The sequence below is a fragment of the Esox lucius genome, chromosome 10 (assembly GCF_011004845.1).
Source record: "Esox lucius isolate fEsoLuc1 chromosome 10, fEsoLuc1.pri, whole genome shotgun sequence".
In the NCBI taxonomy this organism is placed as follows: domain Eukaryota; kingdom Metazoa; phylum Chordata; class Actinopteri; order Esociformes; family Esocidae; genus Esox; species Esox lucius.
In genome coordinates, this window is record NC_047578.1 from 2,077,134 (window position 1) to 2,096,359 (window position 19,226).

At 43.2% G+C, this 19,226-nt stretch overlaps 2 protein-coding genes across 2 annotated transcripts in view; one reads left to right on the forward strand and one right to left on the reverse strand.

The window, feature by feature from the left end:
- The first annotated feature begins 238 nt into the window (after positions 1-238).
- Positions 239-19,226, forward strand: part of necab1 (N-terminal EF-hand calcium binding protein 1) — a 37,635-nt gene continuing 18,647 nt past the window's right edge. The window contains exons 1-6 of the mRNA XM_013135444.3: positions 239-2,574; positions 5,187-5,211; positions 5,734-5,842; positions 10,600-10,625; positions 11,090-11,187; positions 13,682-13,818. Coding sequence (XP_012990898.1) covers positions 2,485-2,574; positions 5,187-5,211; positions 5,734-5,842; positions 10,600-10,625; positions 11,090-11,187; positions 13,682-13,818 — 485 coding nt within the window. The 5' untranslated portion in view covers positions 239-2,484. The remainder of the gene's footprint in view (positions 2,575-5,186; positions 5,212-5,733; positions 5,843-10,599; positions 10,626-11,089; positions 11,188-13,681; positions 13,819-19,226) is intronic.
- Positions 14,684-16,389, reverse strand: LOC105008406 (intelectin). The gene has a single exon (XM_013135445.4). It carries the CDS (start codon positions 16,232-16,234, stop codon positions 15,227-15,229), a length of 1,008 nt encoding a protein of 335 aa, XP_012990899.2. The 5' UTR covers positions 16,235-16,389; the 3' UTR covers positions 14,684-15,226.

Sequence of the window (19,226 nt, forward strand, 5' to 3'; positions counted from 1 at the left end):
AATGCCAAGTACCTGACCCATGTGACTACCTTCTTTGCTCCTGCCGTTTTGGCCCAATGAGAGCGTCCTTCGTCCATCGCGAGAACAGAACATTATCTGAGTAGTCGATTTTTGCCCCTAGTACATAGCAGTCAACAAAGTTCTTCTGTCTTTGAAAACCCTATACGCGTTTTTTTTTTCCTCAATCCTATATGTTCAGAGTTCATTTTCCATTATCAAATGCACTTTGAAGCTCAGATACGACACCACAACCACACCCAGGACCAGACATTGCAGCATTGTTATCAACAAGATCTGCGTTTGTTATTTTAGTGGCTACGTTCTGTCGTTATCTGCGGAACTATCACTTCTCTCATTCCCAGTAAAGTAAACCCTGGCATGTTTTGTACTGTAGATCCTCTCTTAAAGTAACAGGAACGTGTATTTATGGAAACCTAATGGGGATTAGCGTATCTGGTTAAAGAACCACATACGGTCACTTGTTGTCAGGGACATATTTTTTTCACCTTGCCACCTCGGGGACTCAGTTTAGCAACCTCTTGGTTACTGGTCTAATGCTCTGACTAGTCTACCCCGTCAACCCAAACGTAATGAGTCTGAGTAAATGCGGTAATTGCCTTAAGTGAGTAATTTGACAGCAGTACTCCCTTTGACCGAGGTCCTCCAGGGGATGGGATGCCCTGGGGATGCAGAATAGTTACCGTGCTTGTAGGAAACCATCCGAGAGATGTGTCTGCAGTCAAATGAACTGATGTAATGTTTAGATTTCTAAATATAAAACATAACTAATTAAAATTACACCACATTAAAAAGGACAGCTTGCGTAATGGTTGTGTTGGTTTTACTGACATCATCCTCCACAAATAGCACCATATTCCCTGTTCAGAACTGACAAGAGCCTTGTTGAAAGAAGTAAGAAAACTCTACACCCACGATGACCATAGGTGTTGGATTAAACCGTTTTACAATGGATGTGGGGTAACAAATCAAGGAAGCGTTTGGTGGGGATTAAGTATTATGCCCACTAGAGGGTCCTGTTGCATCGTTCCCGCCTACTCCCACCATGGAGAAGGTTAGAGTCCTTCTTAGTTTCATTCAATACACCTATCATCTATCTTCAGTCCAAAGTTAGCTGTGATTTCTTGGTGTAGCTTAACATGTTCAACTGAGTGATTTCTTGATCCATAACCAGGTTTATGTGGTTCTGTGTTGTCCTCTTGTATTTGAATGCCTGTTGCCTAGACATCTATACAAATGTAATTGGTTCTCAGTTGACATAAATTATTAAATGACTTGTCATCTGTACATGCAAAAATATTGATGAGGCCCAAAAAGGACATGTACTCTTATAAATCTTCATCCGGCACAGCCAGAAAAGGACACACCACCCTTCGGAGTCTGGCTCCTCTCTAGATTACCTTACTAGGGAGATTTTCCTAGCCCCATAACTGTTGTTGTTGATGTTTGCTCTTTGGGTTTAAGGCTTGTTATTCGTAAGTTATTTGTGAAATCTGCTGATGTAAATGGACAATTTATTAAATACATCACATGAAGTTGAAATGAAGTAGAAAAATCTATGTTTAAAACCAATTCATCAGGAAGGATGAAGTTGGAAATCCCACTTACTTAAATACATTAGTAATGGCACCATCTGCGAAATCACAAGTACTTCACAATAACAAATAACTCGTAATAAATATTAAATAGAGAGGCGTCCTTCTCTATCAGTTAATCCTGGTCGTTCGGGGAAAACAACACAAATGAACGAAGCACAGAAAATAACGCATCATATGATACAGTCCAATTATCTAGATTACAACAACGTTCAGGCCAATTGTTAAATTTATAAAATGTTTTAAAATCCATGACCAATGTCTGTTATTAACAAATAACTAAATTATGTGTTCTGACAAAACCATGTGTGCAAATCTCTATTTGGTTTTAGTGTGGTGATTTCTAACTTGAGAATATTCAGATCAGCCAGGTTGTTTATGAACCTATAATGTCTTTTTCCTTCATTAATTTTGAGATACAAAATCACACCCAAAATAGAGGTAATAAATATCCTGAATAAAAAAATAAGCGAACATAACCTAAGTATCCACCATTATCTCCCCGTTTCATTAGCCTATATAAATGACCCTTTTTTTAACGTAACATGGGCCTCATAGCCAAGTGAATTCGATGCACGCAAACAGATATTTTTATATATATATTTTTGTTGCAGCCACACAATAATATATTTTTTTCAACCTTAATCCAACCGTAAAACGCGTTCCTTTACCCGTCGAGACGCGCGTCACAGTCACAACCTGCACAACGCCGCGCGCGAGTTTGGACGTGCACCACCGCAGTAGCCGAGAAGCAATCGAGTGAATTCTGTTGGATCACATCACCTGTTCTCTTGGTCCTTTTTCCGGACTTTTGCATCAAATCCAGAAACTAATTAATTAATATATTTAACCACTAAGATCTCCTCTAAAAATGGATTGTTCTACCGAGGAGGTGCAGTCGCTTTTGGAAGAAGCCACCACTCCAGTGGAATTAAAAAAAGGAATGTCCATATTTCAGGATGTAAGTATGACTTGATATTCACTAGGTTGTAAAACAGGCTTAATCAGTCTGATGGCATGCAACGCCATTCCGTTTTGGGAAAGTTCAAATAACTTTTTGAGTAGGCTATTATTTGATAGATTCTATATTTCAAACTGACCACATTACTGCACTGCCTGAATATGCTTGACAAATGCTGTTTACTTAACGTGGAGACATTAAGAGGGTTTCAATACGTCCTCCGTGGTCATTGTTATGACACGTATAGAGTAAGTCCTGTGCAAATAATAGAGACACGTTTTTCTGCTAAATATCACATACATTAATTTAATGTTCTAGTCCTGGAAGTCTGTAAATATAACATTTTGAATCGGCTGTCCTGTCTACTCCAAGAATCGCTCGGTCCACACCACGGTGTTAGAAACGAATGCACGTGACAATGTTTTAGTCCGTGCTGACACGCCATGTACTATTCTCCACTCAGTGCACTAAATTTAACCAAGGCCCATTGTAACTCATTGTAAACGTAGTGCACTCTATATGAAAAAGGCTGCCTTTTTGAATGCTAAATGGTTGACCTTTACTTTTCTTCCCCGGTTATCTGCAGTTGAGCTGAGTGTATATGGATGTTGGGCGACCGTAGTTTAGAGTGTTTTTCCTTTCCCCGAATCATTTAATTGTGTTCGTGCATGTACCAACCAACCATACGAATTGTTTCCCGAGATATTACTCAATTAGCTTAATTGATTTCACAGGGATCCTTTGAGATCTTCACAATTTATTGTTTTGCTGTATAATTAAAATTTTTGTAGGCTATTTGCATAATTTGAATAATGCCGTATGCTTTGATCCATAGTCTTTCATAGATACATTTGATAAATATATCCCTTTGGCGACCCTCTCATGATGAAAGACAAAGTGATGCTTTAATCAACACTCCGTATGAATGTATAATCAACTGGGCTCTAACAGAGCTGTGTCTGATAGACTGTACCTGTCTGATAGACCGTACCTGTCTGATAGACCGTACCTGTCTGATAGACTGTTAACTCACTAGGCAGTTGGTAAAGACTGATATCAAACTGTTATGTCATTATTGTTGACTACATGTCAGAGCTGCTAATGAAAGTGTCTCTGTTCCTCCAAAAGCCTTGAACGGTCTTTACTGTGGGAGCCTAAGGAGACGTGGTTTGATGGGTTTATCCAAGTCATGATTATAGATTATTTTCCTCATGCCATGAATATTGTAGAAATGATACAGAACACCATTGTGTGTGTTTTCCTAATTAAGTTGAAATAAAAACACAATCCATCTTTCACCAGAAGGGACACATGTAGCTTAAGGGTTAAATGATGTGACCAGCAAGAAAAAGGTTGTTTGATCAAATCCCCAAGGTGAGAAATGTGTCTTTCTATACCCTGATCTAATAACTAACTGCCCCAAGGTTGTTGCTGTACATGACAATATGCCCTCAGTCAGAGCGTCTCACTGAAGGCTGAAGATGAGTAGACTTGCCTGCCAGAGAATCAGTGCTGTCAAGGCTTTCTTCCTAGTTATAACATCGTAAACATTTTCCCTGCAACAGATGACGTAAAAAGCATAGGTTTAGGATTAGATGTTATGTACCTTTGATGTTTTAACTCTCAGACTAGGCATGAACTCTGTCCGCGAATTTGGCCCCAAAATAATTCATTGCATTGTATTGCTCTTGAAGCTGGATGCTTTAGAAGTGCTGCTTTTTCCTCAAACCTCAAATCAATGGTTTGAACTCCTGGGGACCAAAAACACTTCTGTTTTTTTTGTCTCTACCTACTCGGTCATTGGTGTCTCAGATCTGGCTTGCTCCCTGATCAGCAGGAGGGATGAAAACCAGAAGTGTTTTGGGTCATCAGGACCAGTGTTCCACCGAAGAATTTAAAAAGGTGGAGTTTTAGCTTCTCTAATGTAATACTTGTTGTTCAATTCCAAACACACAAACTCTTTGTCAATGACGAGAGCTCTGAGTGCTGCTCTTTATTCTTGTACAATTAAGCTCCTGAAGCCGAGCAGTTCAGTGGTTTATGGTAACTCTCAAATGTCCCTCATTTGCTTGGTTGTAGCAACAGAGGAGTTAATGACATCTCGTTTGTCATCTCTGCAAGGTTTAAACGTCTGAAGATGGATGTCGCAGTCCTGGATTCCTCCTTTAAGGAGTTTATGTTCAGTTAAATACTTGATAATAACATGGTCTGTTTGAAAAGCAGAGTCTATTAAATGAATCACTGTGTGTTTGGAGGGGAAGTTGTGCTCTAAGGGGGGCTGTCTGAGTGGCCGGCTGGCTCCGGGACCAGCTAGCCCTTCAAAGCTAATCCAGCTTTCGTCCCTGGACCTTTCATCTTGTTTAGGTCTCAAATGTCACCCTATTCACCTACATGATTCACAGCGAGCCCTGTTGAATATCACTGCGCCATGTCGGGAATAGGGTGGCATTTGGGACATTTCTGCTCAGCCCCTGGTGCGGTGTTCAGGACCTGTCACCTGACCCATTCATAATTCACGGCTGTAGTGTCTCTGAACACGTTCTACTAAATGCCTTCCCCACAAAACGACGCGCCGTCATAACCGCTCTTCCCTCTGCTTTGTCCTGTTTTAGATCTTACGAAGAGCGGACAAAAACGGTAAGAATTCCTACACACCATCTCTCCCACACACACCCACTTCCCCACTCTCCCCTCTGTCTCTCTCCTTCTCCCTCCATCACGTACAGACCATCTGCCTCTCTCTCTCTTTCCATCTCATCTTTCCCAACCTCCTCCCAAGAGGTATCTAAGGCCTTTCCTGACTTTCTTCAGTCTATCCTCTGTGGTGGTTGAACACTCTATTTCACTCTGATGCTGTTGCTTGTTACTGTTGTCATGGAAACACCAGGGCCGACTGACCGTTCCCGTGCTCCCAAATGACAGCTCAATATTTGAAATGCTTTTAGGCACAGAGAGGGTGACTCCCGGACTATTTAAACATTTAATTTCCTTTAAACGCCCTATATCTTCTACCAGACCTGTGAAATTGGTCTTCTAGGATGTTTTGAGGGGAGATTGGTTGTGTGGGTGAGACACAGAGTAGTGTGGGGAGGAGGTAGTTGGTGTGTGTGTGAGGTATTCTACTGTATTTCATCTATCTATTGTGCTTCTCTGATTCAGATGATGGGAAGCTGTCATTTGACGAGTTCAGAGCCTACTTCCAAGATGGAGTTCTAACGTCAGATGAATTGAAGGAGCTCTTTCACACAATCGATACTCACAACACAGAGTAGGTATCACTGTCACTCTGTATGTCTCTCCCTCTGTCACTCCTTATATCTCTCCCTCTGTCACTCTGTATGTCTCTCCCTCTGTCACTCTGTATGTCTCTCCCTCTGTCACTCTGTATGTCTCTCCCTCTGTCTCTCTGTATGTCTCTCCCTCTGTCACTCCGCAGATCTCTCCCTCTGTCACTGTATGTCTCTCCCTCTGTCACTCTGTATGTCTCTCCCTCTGTCACTCCTTATATCTCTCCCTCTGTCACTCTGTATGTCTCTCCCTCTGTCACTCTGTATGTCTCTCCCTCTGTCACTCTGTATGTCTCTCCCTCTGTCACTCCTTATATCTCTCCCTCTGTCACTCTGTATGTCTCTCCCTCTGTCACTCCTTATATCTCTCCCTCTGTCACTCTGTATGTCTCTCCCTCTGTCACTCTGTATGTCTCTCCCTCTGTCACTCCGCAGATCTCTCCCTCTGTCACTCTGTATGTCTCTCCCTCTGTCTCTCTGTATGTCTCTCCCTCTGTCACTCTGTATATCTCTCCCTCTGTCACTCTGTATGTCTCTCCCTCTGTCACTCTGTATGTCTCTCCCTCTGTCACTCTGTATGTCTCTCCCTCTGTCACTCCTTATATCTCTCCCTCTGTCACTCTGTATGTCTCTCCCTCTGTCACTCCTTATATCTCTCCCTCTGTCACTCTGTATGTCTCTCCCTCTGTCACTCTGTATGTCTCTCCCTCTGTCACTCCGCAGATCTCTCCCTCTGTCACTCTGTATGTCTCTCCCTCTGTCTCTCTGTATGTCTCTCCCTCTGTCACTCTGTATGTATCTCCCTCTGTCACTCTGTATGTCTCTCCCTCTGTCTCTCTGTATGTCTCTCCCTCTGTCACTCCGCAGATCTCTCCCTCTGTCACTCTGTATGTCTCTCCCTCTGTCACTCTGTATGTATATCCCTCTGTCTCTCCATGTCTCTCTTTCACTGTCACTCTTAAAAAAGTGAGTCTTGGAGGGCTGGAATCAAGACAAATTTCTGTATCAGCGGTAGATGTGTCCTAAGGGAAATCTAATGGTCTTAACTGCTGCCTTTGATGCACACCTACATGAGTAAGCAAGTGTCTGAATCAGCCCATTATTATTCTAGAACAAGCCCCCCCCGCCCCCTCCCCACTGCGTTTACTAATAAATATTTAACGAAAAAAGGAGCAAATATTAAAATAAACATGTTAGTGTTTCTGTTTACTACATTGTCTTATAAAATGTCACTTCCTCTACCTGTAGCTCAGGTTTGTACGTCCTGCATAGAAACCTGCACCGCAGTGAGCTGAACAGGATTTCTTCCTGATCACCGTTGGCATAGCTACGGGGGCGTAACCTGTCCGTCTGCGCTGCAATCTATACTTTGGTTTATTTTCGAAGACTGACGTTAGCTACTGCACTCTTTAGTTTGCTGAATAGATGCCCAACTCGCAGTGTAGAAGGCACTCACCCGGAGACAACTCCCAGAAGGTGCCCTTTTCCCTGAGGGACCATATAGTGCACAACATTGCCTTGGTCCTAATGGGAGACCGAGGAGGAATGAACCCTTTACCTGAGGGATTGGTCTTTCTCTGTTGCCACGGATGTCTAGGTTACTGTTGTTCTGTCCAGAACTGATGGACAGGGTGAACCAGAGTTTTCCCTCCAGAACTGATGGACAGGGTGGACCAGAGTTTTCCTTACAGAACTGATGGACAGGGTGAACCAGAGTTTTCCTTACAGAACTGATGGACAGGGTGGACCAGAGTTTTCCTTCCAGAACTGATGGACACTGTGAACCTGAGTTTGCCTGTGATGTCTTTCTAGTCAGGGGATCCACCAACACAGTAAACCAAGAGTTTCGGATCTGAGCACAGAGCACAGTATAGTTCTGTAGCACCTTTTAAATGCATCAAGACATATGGGTCCAGTTTCACAGACACGGATCAAGCCTAGTCAAGGACAAAAAAATTAAGTTCAATAGAAAACTCCATAGAGCTTGTTTTTAATAATCCTCATGATTATTAAAGTAAATTGCTGTGGTCAACCGGCGCTATACCTTATGATATAAAACAGATTTGAATGTAACCGGTCACATTAAGATGCTTACCCTTGTTGTTTCTTTGAAAATCACACAGTGTTTCATGATTTGGTTTAACTTGCTAGTTAGTCTCGTGGCTCACGTAACAAGGAAACAGAGCGCTGTGGCGTCAGCTTAACTGCCGTGTTTGTCAGAAACAAGAGCTTAAGGTGTTCTCTGTGTGGTGCGTACCTCCTGTGTGTCCCCTCTATGCTGTGTAGTGAGATGAAAGGTGGTGTCCTGGGATGAAGACCGGAGTGTGAAGACACTTGTTACGACAGGTAGTCCCCAACAGGCCCGGTGTCATGTTAATTACTTTCCAGGGGCACTATTTGAACATTTGTCTCCAATCGCGAGGAACGCCTTGTCCCTGGAACAAGACCCCCACGTACCATGTTGTGGGCCCCTGGAGGTGTGAATCACGATTAAACTGGAATTAAAATTTTGGTAGCTGTGCGGATTAAACTGTTATGTTTTGATTTTCTCTGTTTCCCATGAAGGGATGAGAGGAAATCATCCCCTGGGGAGTGTTGTAAAATTGTTGGCTGGATGGTGAAAAGTGAATCTGCGGGATCAAAATTATTATAATCTGTGTAATGTTGATGTATGTGTGAAAATGTGTACAAACTCCTCTCCACAGGGTCAAATTGTTTGGCCAAGGGGATTTTATATTCTGTGCTTTTGGGGAGGGTGTGAAACCTGGAATCTAATTTTCATCCACTGCGAACCTTTCTATACACCTGGGAATTCTGCTTGGCCATTTTGGCCGCAGTTCACGGCGTACTGGCGAGACCACAGAGCAGCTGGTTTACCAGACTGCTGGGGTTGAAGAGCGAGATGCCACATTCTACATTGGCCACCAGTTTAGGATTTCGGCCAGACAAGACTGAGGCAAGGTCTTTGTAGAGACGGGTGCCATGGGTGACATGCCCTGTGAGACACGTTTAAATCCTGGACCATGTGGACAGTCGTGTTGAAGAGGCTGAAAACATGCACCCCCCGGAGTGAGAAGACCCCCCGACTAAAGAAAAGTTATTGGAAATTAATATTGGTACTAAATGTGTAATTATCTCTTGCTAAAAGCATCAGCTAAATAACAAAAATGTAAAAGGCACAAAGATGGATCGAATTACTGAGAATTACCAAGAGAAATATTGAGACATATTGGTTTTTGACATGAGCTGAACAGATGATGCCCGTGGTGTCAGACTGCCTCCCAGAGCTGTTGATATTTATAACATGCCTGGTGATGTCAGGAGTGTGGGCCACTCTGTCTGGCTCCATCCATCCCCGTAGCTGTACATCTCCAAGTCACTTCAGTCATCCTGGTTTCCATGGCAGCAACTCCCTAAGCCATTTCAGACTGACCCAGAGATTCAGTGTCAATTTGTGACACGTCTTAAAGCCGAACTCTGCGGGTTAAACCATAAAACAGCATTCTATCCCAGCCCGTGTTTCTGTAAAAAGCTGATGGATGACGCTGTAGAATTCTAGGCAGTGCTATGCAAGGTAAGGGCTGAACATGCAAAATAGTTTGTGTATATTTGCCAACATCAAGATGAGTGAAATAATTTTACAGTTTTTGTTCTGATTATTACAACAGTCAAACTACTCTCATGAGACATTTATTTGAGGATCGATGCATGTTAAAGCTATGTTGTAAAAGCGGGGACCATTGGTTTCTCATGGTAAAGGGGCTATTGGAGCTTTTGGGTAAACAGGCGAGGGATGGGGCTGGAGAAGTGCAGCTGACCTGTATTCATAGAGAGGGACATTGATAAATGGACTGACCATCCGTGATGACACCATTAAAGTTGTATCAATCCTGAGCCAGGGATGTGCAATTTGAAACTACACTGAACAAAATTATAAATGCAACACTTTTGTTTTTGCCGCCATTTATCATGAGCTGAACTCAAAGATCTAAGACTTTCTCTATGTACACAAAAGGCCTATTTCTCTCAAATGTTGTTCACAAATCTGTCTAAATCTGTGTTAGTGAGCACTTCTCCTTTGCTGAGATAAACCATCCAACATTCCACAATCAACCATCTGATCAACTCTCCTGATCAAGGAGATGTATTGCACTGTGTGAGGCAAATGTTGGTCATACTGACTGGTTTTCGGACCCCACCGGACCACCCCAATACAGTGAAACTACACATTTTAGAATGGCCTATTATTGTGGCCAGCTTAAGGCACCCCTGTGCAATAATCATGCTCTCTAATCAGCATCTTGATATGCCACACCTGTGAGGTGGATGGATTATCTCGGCAAAGGAGAAGTGCTCACTAACACAGATTTAGACAGATTTGTGAACAATATTTGAGAGAAATAGGCCTTTTGTGTACATAGAGAAAGTCTTAGATCTTAGAGTTCAGCTCATGATAAATGGGGGCAAAAAGTGTTTCGTGTATACTTTTGTTCAGTGTAGATTGGATTGGGTTCTGGATGCTGATTGGCTGACAGTTGCGGTATATCAGACCATATACCATAGGTGTAACAAAAAATATACGGTTTGCTGTTCTAATGATGTCGGATTCCAGTTCATAACAGCAGTTCGGCTCAATATGTCAGTTTCGTCAACAATGCAAACCCTTAAAATTCGGAGTTCCTGAGATGTTTTATCTGTACCAGGGCACTAATCACCTCTTATGGTATTTGTCTTTCAGCAATGTGGACACAGATGAGCTCTGTGGTAAGTAAGAAAAAGTAAAAATTTACCTAGAAAACAGAATAAATATTCAGTGTTCCGCTGTTGAGTACATGGATGCCCCCCCCCTGCCCCCACCCCCACACACACACACATACACACGCACACATACACACACACACAACCAGAAGGGCATGTTGCCATTTAGACGTTGTTCAACTGAGCTAAAAAAAACTAGGTTTGTCACAGTCATTTAGCGCACCAGGTGAAACATTGGATAAGCACAATAAACACCTGGGGTCCTTGTTCTTTCTGGTTCATTTCTAAAAATACATCTCTGTTCTGTGTGTGACTCAGCTGGTAGACCATGATGCTGGTAACATCAGGACTGTGGGTTTCATTCTCTCTGGGGCAAGTTGCTGTTGTTTGTGTGCCGTGGTGGACTAAGTGTCTGATGAACAGTTTGTATTATTTTCTTTCAGTTAAAGAAGTTTCATCTTTTGTTTCAGAGTATTTTTCCCAGCATCTTGGGCAGTATGAGAATGTGCTGGCAGCCTTAGAGGACCTGAACATGACAATACTGAAGGCTATGGACAAAACCAAAAAGGTCAGTCAGCTGTCACGTTCATTCAGAAATAAATCATAATTTATTTTCTGCTGTAAAGCAATACTTTAAGCAACATAAACGGGTGTCTGGTGACACTGTGAGACATTGCCTCAATCAATCACCCACGTTAATTAAATCGGAACAGACCCTGTTTAATATGCAGTGTGGGGTGTCCTCGACAAATTCAAACCACATAGGATCAATGTCTCAACACAAACCACATAGGATCAATGTCTCAACACAAACCACATAGGATCAATGTCTCAACACAAACCACATAGGATCAATGTCTCAACACAAACCACATAGGATCAATGTCTCAACACAAACCACATAGGATCAATGTCTCAACACAAACCACATAGGATCCATGTCTCAACACTAACCACATAGGATCAATGTCTCAACACAAACCACATAGGATCAATGTCTCAACACAAACCACATAGGATCAATGTCTCAACACAAACCACATAGGATCAATGTCTCAACACAAACCACATAGGATCAATGTCTCAACACAAACCACATAGGATCAATGTCTCAACACAAACCACATAGGATCAATGTCTCAACACAAACCACATAGGATCAATGTCTCAACACAAACATTAATAGTGCGATACAATGCAGCCACCAAATGAACGCTTATAACCATGAGATTCACTTCAACGACCAGCAGAATCCTGGAGACAGATGATAGAAATAACAACATATTAAAGGACTGCCTCCACAATAAGGGTCCCAGTAAAATATGACACCACCTGGAGTGAAATGGATTATTGTCTTTCTCCAATGGTGTGTTGAACGGCTGGGCAGTGTGTGTGTGTGTGTGTGTGTGAAGGAGAGAGAAGTGTATGTGTTTGTTCCTCTGGGGATACATGAGGCATTATTAATGCGTCTGAATGTCTGACTAGAGGTCTTAGTAAAAGCCTTTCTGATGTGTTCAACCTCACCTGACCTTCCCCACTCCTAGAAAAATTACAGCACCTTCCTTGATCCCAAACAATACTTCTCCTTATCTGATCCCATTGCAATATGCTTGCTGTTTTACAGCATATATCGGTACATCATTTATTTTATAATCATAGAAAAGCAAGGGGTGGAGCCAGTCCCTGTTCTGCAGCAAGGTGATATTTAACCGTTAAATTGTGACCATCATCAAATAAGGTATATTTTGGACACCGAAGAGAAAAATTGTTGCATCCAAACTGTGTACCAACTGAAAAGACATCCCGGCAACCACAACACATCTACACCCGCCACAAACAGCAACACATCTACACCCGCCACAAACAGCAACACATCTACACCCGCCACAAACAGCAACACATCTACACCCGCCACAAACAGCAACACATCTACACCCGTGACAAACACCAACACATCTACACCCGCCACAAACAGCAACACATCTACACCCGCCACAAACAGCAACACATCTACACCCGCCACAAACAGCAACACATCTACACCCGCCACAAACAGCAACACATCTACACCCGCCACAAACACCAACACATCTACACCCGCCACAAACACCAACACATCTACACCCGCCACAAACACCAACACATCTACACCCGCCACAAACACCAACACATCTACACCCGCCACAAACACCAACACATCTACACCCGCCACAAACAGCAACACATCTACACCCGCCACAAACAGCAACACATCTACACCCGCCACAAACACCAACACATCTACACCCGTGACAAACACCAACACATCTACACCCGCCACAAACAGCAACACATCTACACCCGCCACAAACAGCAACACATCTACACCCGTGACAAACACCAACACATCTACACCCGCCACAAACAGCAACACATCTACACCCGCCACAAACAGCAACACATCTACACCCGCCACAAACAGCAACACATCTACACCCGCCACAAACAGCAACACATCTACACCCGCCACAAACAGCAACACATCTACACCCGCCACAAACACCAACACATCTACACCCGCCACAAACACCAACACATCTACACCCGCCACAAACACCAACACATCTACACCCGCCACAAACAGCAACACATCTACACCCGCCACAAACACCAACACATCTACACCCGCCACAAACACCAACACATCTACACCCGCCACAAACACCAACACATCTACACCCGCCACAAACACCAACACATCTACACCCGCCACAAACACCAACACATCTACACCCGCAACAAACAGCAACACATCTACACCCGCCACAAACAGCAACACATCTACACCCGCCACAAACAGCAACACATCTACACCCGCCACAAACAGCAACACATCTACACCCGCCACAAACAGCAACACATCTACACCCGCCACAAACACCAACACATCTACACCCGCCACAAACACCAACACATCTACACCAGCCACAAACACCAACACATCTACACCTGCCACAAACACCAACACATCTATACTAGTTCAGACCTCTAGCCATCTCTATGGTTCCATTCCTATTCTGTAGGACTACCAGGAAGCTACTCACCTGGAGCAGTTTGTGACACGATTCCTTTTGAAGGAGACAACCAATCAGCTTCACTCGCTGCAGAGCTCGCTGGAGTGTGCCATGGAGACCACAGCAGAGCAGACCCGCCAAGAGAGGCAAGTACACTCATGTCGCTACACTCATGTCCCAAATGGCATCCTATTCACTTGGTGTAATGTGTCCCCTAGGGCTGTGTAGCGCCATATGGCCCTGGTTAATGCAAGGGTGGACCAACTTTGGACTGAAGGGGATGGTGACGTTTATGATGGAAATTAACAACCAGGCTACTAACCCATTTATTTACTAGCCCCTCACAATTGGTATCTTTTCTCAGCTCCTGTGTGTGGGTGTGGGTGTGTGTGTGTACTACCTAAACAGTCTGATGGGGTGTGTTTGGGAACAGTATCTAAACAGTCTGATTAGGTGTATGTGTGTGTGTGTATGGTATATAAACAGTCTGATGGGGTGTGTGTGTACAGAATCTAAACAGTCTAAAACGGTGTGTGTGTGTACAGTATTTAAGCAATCCGACATGGTGTGTGTGTGTGTGTACAGTATTTAAGCAATCTGACTTGGTGTGTGTGTGTACAGTATTTACGCAGTCTGACATGGTGTGTGTGTACAGAATTTAAGCAGTCTGACATGGTGTGTGTGTGTACAGTATCTAAGCAGACTGACAAGCTGTCTCTGTGTGGCTCATCAGACGCATTGTCTGAAAGGAGGTCAGATGTCATCTTCTACTGCCTCTCTTTCTCTCTCTGTTTCACTATGTCGGGGTCACTACACTTTTGGATCCTATTGTTTATTTTGCTTTCATGTGGTTGACCTTATTGTTTCTCTTTGATAATTTCCTAACTGTGGACTGTAGAGTTGCTTTAACTGGAATGTCAATGTTCTAAAACGGGGTGTCAAACATATATAGACTAATTCATCCTGGCTTTCATTAGGTTTGAGTAATAAAATAAGAATCAAAAATAGGTAGACATTTATTGATTTATTCCAGTGTGGTAAAATAAATCAAAACAGAACAGGTCAGACACAACAAAAGAGTCAGGCAACATGATCAGTAAGAAAACCCAGGGACAGAGGAATTGACTTTGACAGCAATGCTGTATGATATATTTCAAGGGGACCCCTCTGGACATCAGTCAAGACAGTCCTCTCTGTCTCGCTTCCTGATAAGAGCTCTTTTTAATCTGCATTACAGAATTTCAATGCTGAAGCCCAATTAAAATGTTAAGCAATATCCCATTGTTAGCCAAGACTGCATTCATTGTACAGGTTTCATACAGTATCTATCGATACATCCACTTAAAATATATACTGCACATTATAGTAATCGAATGAATAAACTCCCTTACCTGAATAATATATGCCCTTCAGCAGACACTTTTATTCAAAGCACTTTACAGTCATGCATGCATTTTACAACTCTGGCATTAGGTGTCATGCCCTGATAACTAAACTGTTTAAAACTTAGTTTCAATAAACCAATCAATGAATCAAACGTTACAGGGCAGTGCTCTAGCGGTAAAAGAGGAGCACAGCCGACTCAAGCATTTCTTTGGCTGCACTCCAGCTGACATGCGTCCCATAACCATTCCAGGCGAAGGACACAAAGTCCCCACACTGGTTAGGGTCCCCCTGGGGGAAGTGCCCCCCGCCCCCCACACAGTAAGCGTCTACCTCTCCACCTTTGGGCTTGACTCCGGAGCAGATGGCTGTGGCGGCTCGTTCCGCGTTTATGGCTCTGAAGCTCAGGAAGCCTCCCTCAGTCTCCCCGCAAGTGGCTGGGCCATAGAACATTTTGCTGGCCTCTTTGTTCCCGAGGTCATACACCACGGGAATGGAGGGTCCGTTGTCGGCCAGGTGAGCTCCGGCGTTGTACTTCACTGGGTAGCGCTGGAAGAGCTGATACAGGTTTCCGCCATACAGACTCAGGAAGCGTCTCTCCGTGTGGTAGCGCATGATGGCGCCCAGGTTCCAGTGGTTCATGGGACTGTTGTTGGGCACGTGCCACACCGACATGTCCTCTGCTTGGATGTCGTAGTAGCCGGGGTTCTTGTAGTCGTCAGCTGTGGCGGCCTCCGCGGTTCCAAACGTCTTCATGTTGACCCAGTTCCCATCCCCCTGCGGCCGGTTGGCGTTGTTGCCCTGCTGGCTCGTCCAGCGGTCGCCCAACGTGCACTTACCATAAATGTTGTCCTCGTGCACACTCGCCACCAGAGTCCAGCCACCGCCAGCCGTGGTCATGTCACAGAAGGTCTGGTAGACCACCCCTGTGGCCGTGATCAGGTAGTACAGGCCGTCCTCGGACTGTTGATATCTCTCCCGAAGTTCCTTGCAGCTCCGGGCAACAAAAACAGCTCTCTTTTTTAACTCCTCAAGACGGTCCAAGCTGACTTTGGAATCTTCTGGAGTCCTTACCTGCCTGGTCTTTACAAAACCGAGCAGTGAGGTGTTTGATGTGTTTGTGCTTGATGTGTGCTGCGTCATTACCAGAGAGATAACAAGGAGAAGAACCCGATTCATCTTGTCTGTTCTGCGGTTGTCAGGCTTCTGTGAGGTCTGTTGAAATGTGCTTTCTTCTGGTATTTAAAAGCCTTTGCCCTGATATCAATGTCTGAATGAGCAGAAAGCTCAGCTAATAAGGGATGTGTCGAAACAAAGGATTCTTTTCTACTGTTGCACAATTCTGGTTTTCTAGAAATCCTGGTTGGAGGATCCAGATGTCCTGCTTATTCAGTCCTGATTCTGTCCATCTTCCATCCAGGATTTTGGAAAAACAGGGAATGTTTTGAAAGTTCACAGAATTTTGCAACCCTATTTTTCGTACCAACTATGTGACACACCAGTCAAAGGGTTTAATGTTGGAAAAAGGGTCTTACCACACCTAATAAACTCACATAAGATGAAAACCACGTAAAATGTTAACAATGAATAATGCTGACTAGTTTACATTTTGGTCATTAAGCCGACACTCTTATCCAGAGTGACTTGTATTCAGGCCATTCAGCTAAAGATCGCTGTCTGTCTGTCTGTCTGTCTGTCTGTCTGCATGTCTGTTTGTCTTTTTGTTTGTCTTTCTGCCTGCCTGTCTGTCTGTCTCTGTCTTTTTGTCTGCCTGTCTTTCTGCTTGTCTGTCTTTCTGTCTTTGTCCGCCAAACTGTCTCCTGGCAGGCTCACTGTGTTGTGCTGTGCATGAGTGGCTGTAGGATGAAATGATGTAGATTGCTCAGATGAACTCAACCCCAGCGTGGCCTCTCAATGTCTCTGTCTCTGCCCAGCCGTATCCCATAGATAGAGAGAGTACTGATGTGTTGTTGGACTCGCTTCACTGTAAGTAGATTCATCACTATGCAGTAGTCCCCAATGTACCAACTATGTCAAGTAGCACCCTGTTCCCTGTTTATTGCACTACTTGTGGTTATGCTCCATAGGGTTCAGTTTAATAGTAGGGCACTAAATAGAGTAATGGGCACTATTTGGGACGGGTAGGCAGCCTCTGAAGCGTGTCCAATAGCTGTGTCTGCGTAATGCTCAAACCTCTAATTAGTTTAGTTTTCTAGTCTAATCATTTGCTGGTCTAAGATGGAGGAAGGCTTCCTGCTACTGACTGTGGTGCACTGTATAAGAAAGGGTATCATTTGGGACTCAGAGGGGGATGGTGGGGGATGACTTCCTCTCTTGCCTCGGACAACACGAGACCGTATTTCGTCATGCTAGCTGCACTGATCTGACCCCCTGGATGTTTGCGTGGTGCCACTGCGCTGTCTGAATGTTATATATATATCCCTCCACCGTCATCCTCACTGCTATGTGACCTGCCCAGCGATCCATACTATAAACATTTGAATATATGAATAAGCAGTGCGTTTCTAACTATAAACACCATTTGAATATGTGAATAAGCAGTGTTTCTAACTATAAACACCATTTGAATATGTGAATAAGCAGTGTTTCTAACTATAAACACCATTTGAATATGTGAACAAGCAGTGCGTTTCTAACGCTAAATTCCATTTGAATATGGGAAAAAGCAGTGCGTTTCTAACTATAAACACCATTTGAATATGTGAATAAGCAGTGTTTCTAACTATAAACACCATTTGAATACGTGAACAAGCAGTGCGTTTCTAACTATAAAAGCCATTTGAATATGTGAATAAGCAGTGCGTTTTTAACGCTAAATGCCATTTGAATATGGGAATAAGCAGTGCGTTTCTAACTATAAACACCATTGGAATATGTGAACAAGCAGTGTGTTTCTAACTATAAACACCATTTGAATATGTGAACAAGCACAGTGTTTTTAACTATAAACACCATTTGAAAATGTGAACAAGCAGTGTGTTTCTAACTATAAACACCATTTGAATATGTGAATAAGCAGTGTTTCTAACTATAAACACCATTTGAATATGTGAACAAGCACAGTGTTTTTAACTATAAACACCATTTTAATATGTGAATAAGCAGTGTGTTTCTAACTAAACACCATTTGAATATGTGAACAAGCAGTGTGTTTCTAACTATAAACACCATATTAATATGTTTATATTATCCGGCATCACCTGGGCCATAGTGGACACATTATAGCAACCATTATTAAATAACTGTAATTCCATCGGTCTAATAAAAGAAACAGACTAATTAGGAACACATCCGTGCTGGCTGCAATATAGGGTGTACCTGTTTACCTGGCTGCTAACATATGTAGGAATACTTTAAGGTGCACTATGAATGTTTTTATGCCACCTATCGGCAGTCAGTTGAATATGGGTTGTATAACTCTGTTATAATCTGACATTCTCATGACTATGAGCATACTGACTGGCCTGAAGCAGTGTCAACTCAAAGCAACGATGTTGGAACAATGAACACAAACCTTCATTTTAGATGGGTCCGACTTCACGTTTCTCGGTGTGTTCATCAAAGATGAGCTCACTTGGTCCAGGCAAGCGAACCCGGCTGTGAAAACGAGCGTGTCATCGCCGCCATCCCCCCTCTGTGCAAGGCATCTACCATACACAATGCCTTAGGAAAGCACGGAACAACATCATAGATCACAGCCACTCAGGCTATAGTCTGTTCACACTGCTGCCGTCTGGTAGACTCTAACGGAGCATTGGGGCACGCGCCTCCAGACTCACCGACCCTGAGCCCATAAAGCTCTTCAATCAGCAACACGGATCCATGATCATACTGATCACACATTAACATTGCAGATGTTGTGATGTCTTTCCATGTACATTCAATGTACATTAGAGTATTCTTTTGTATGTAACATTCATAGGCATAGTATACTCATATTGTACTAATTGTACCTATAATATTCAATACTTCTACCCATATTTTTCATATTCCCTACTATTTTTAAAACTGCTGCTAGTTTATATTTTTTAATATATATATATATATATATATATATATATATATATATATATATATATGCTCTATTTTTTGGCATATTTGTTATACATATTTCTTCATTCTTACTACGTACCGTGTGCCATGTCAGAAG

Excerpts from the sequence above, each read along its gene's own strand:
- LOC105008406 (XM_013135445.4), bottom strand. The coding sequence starts at position 16,234 with ATGAATCGGGTTCTTCTCCTTGTTATCTCTCTGGTAATGACGCAGCAC.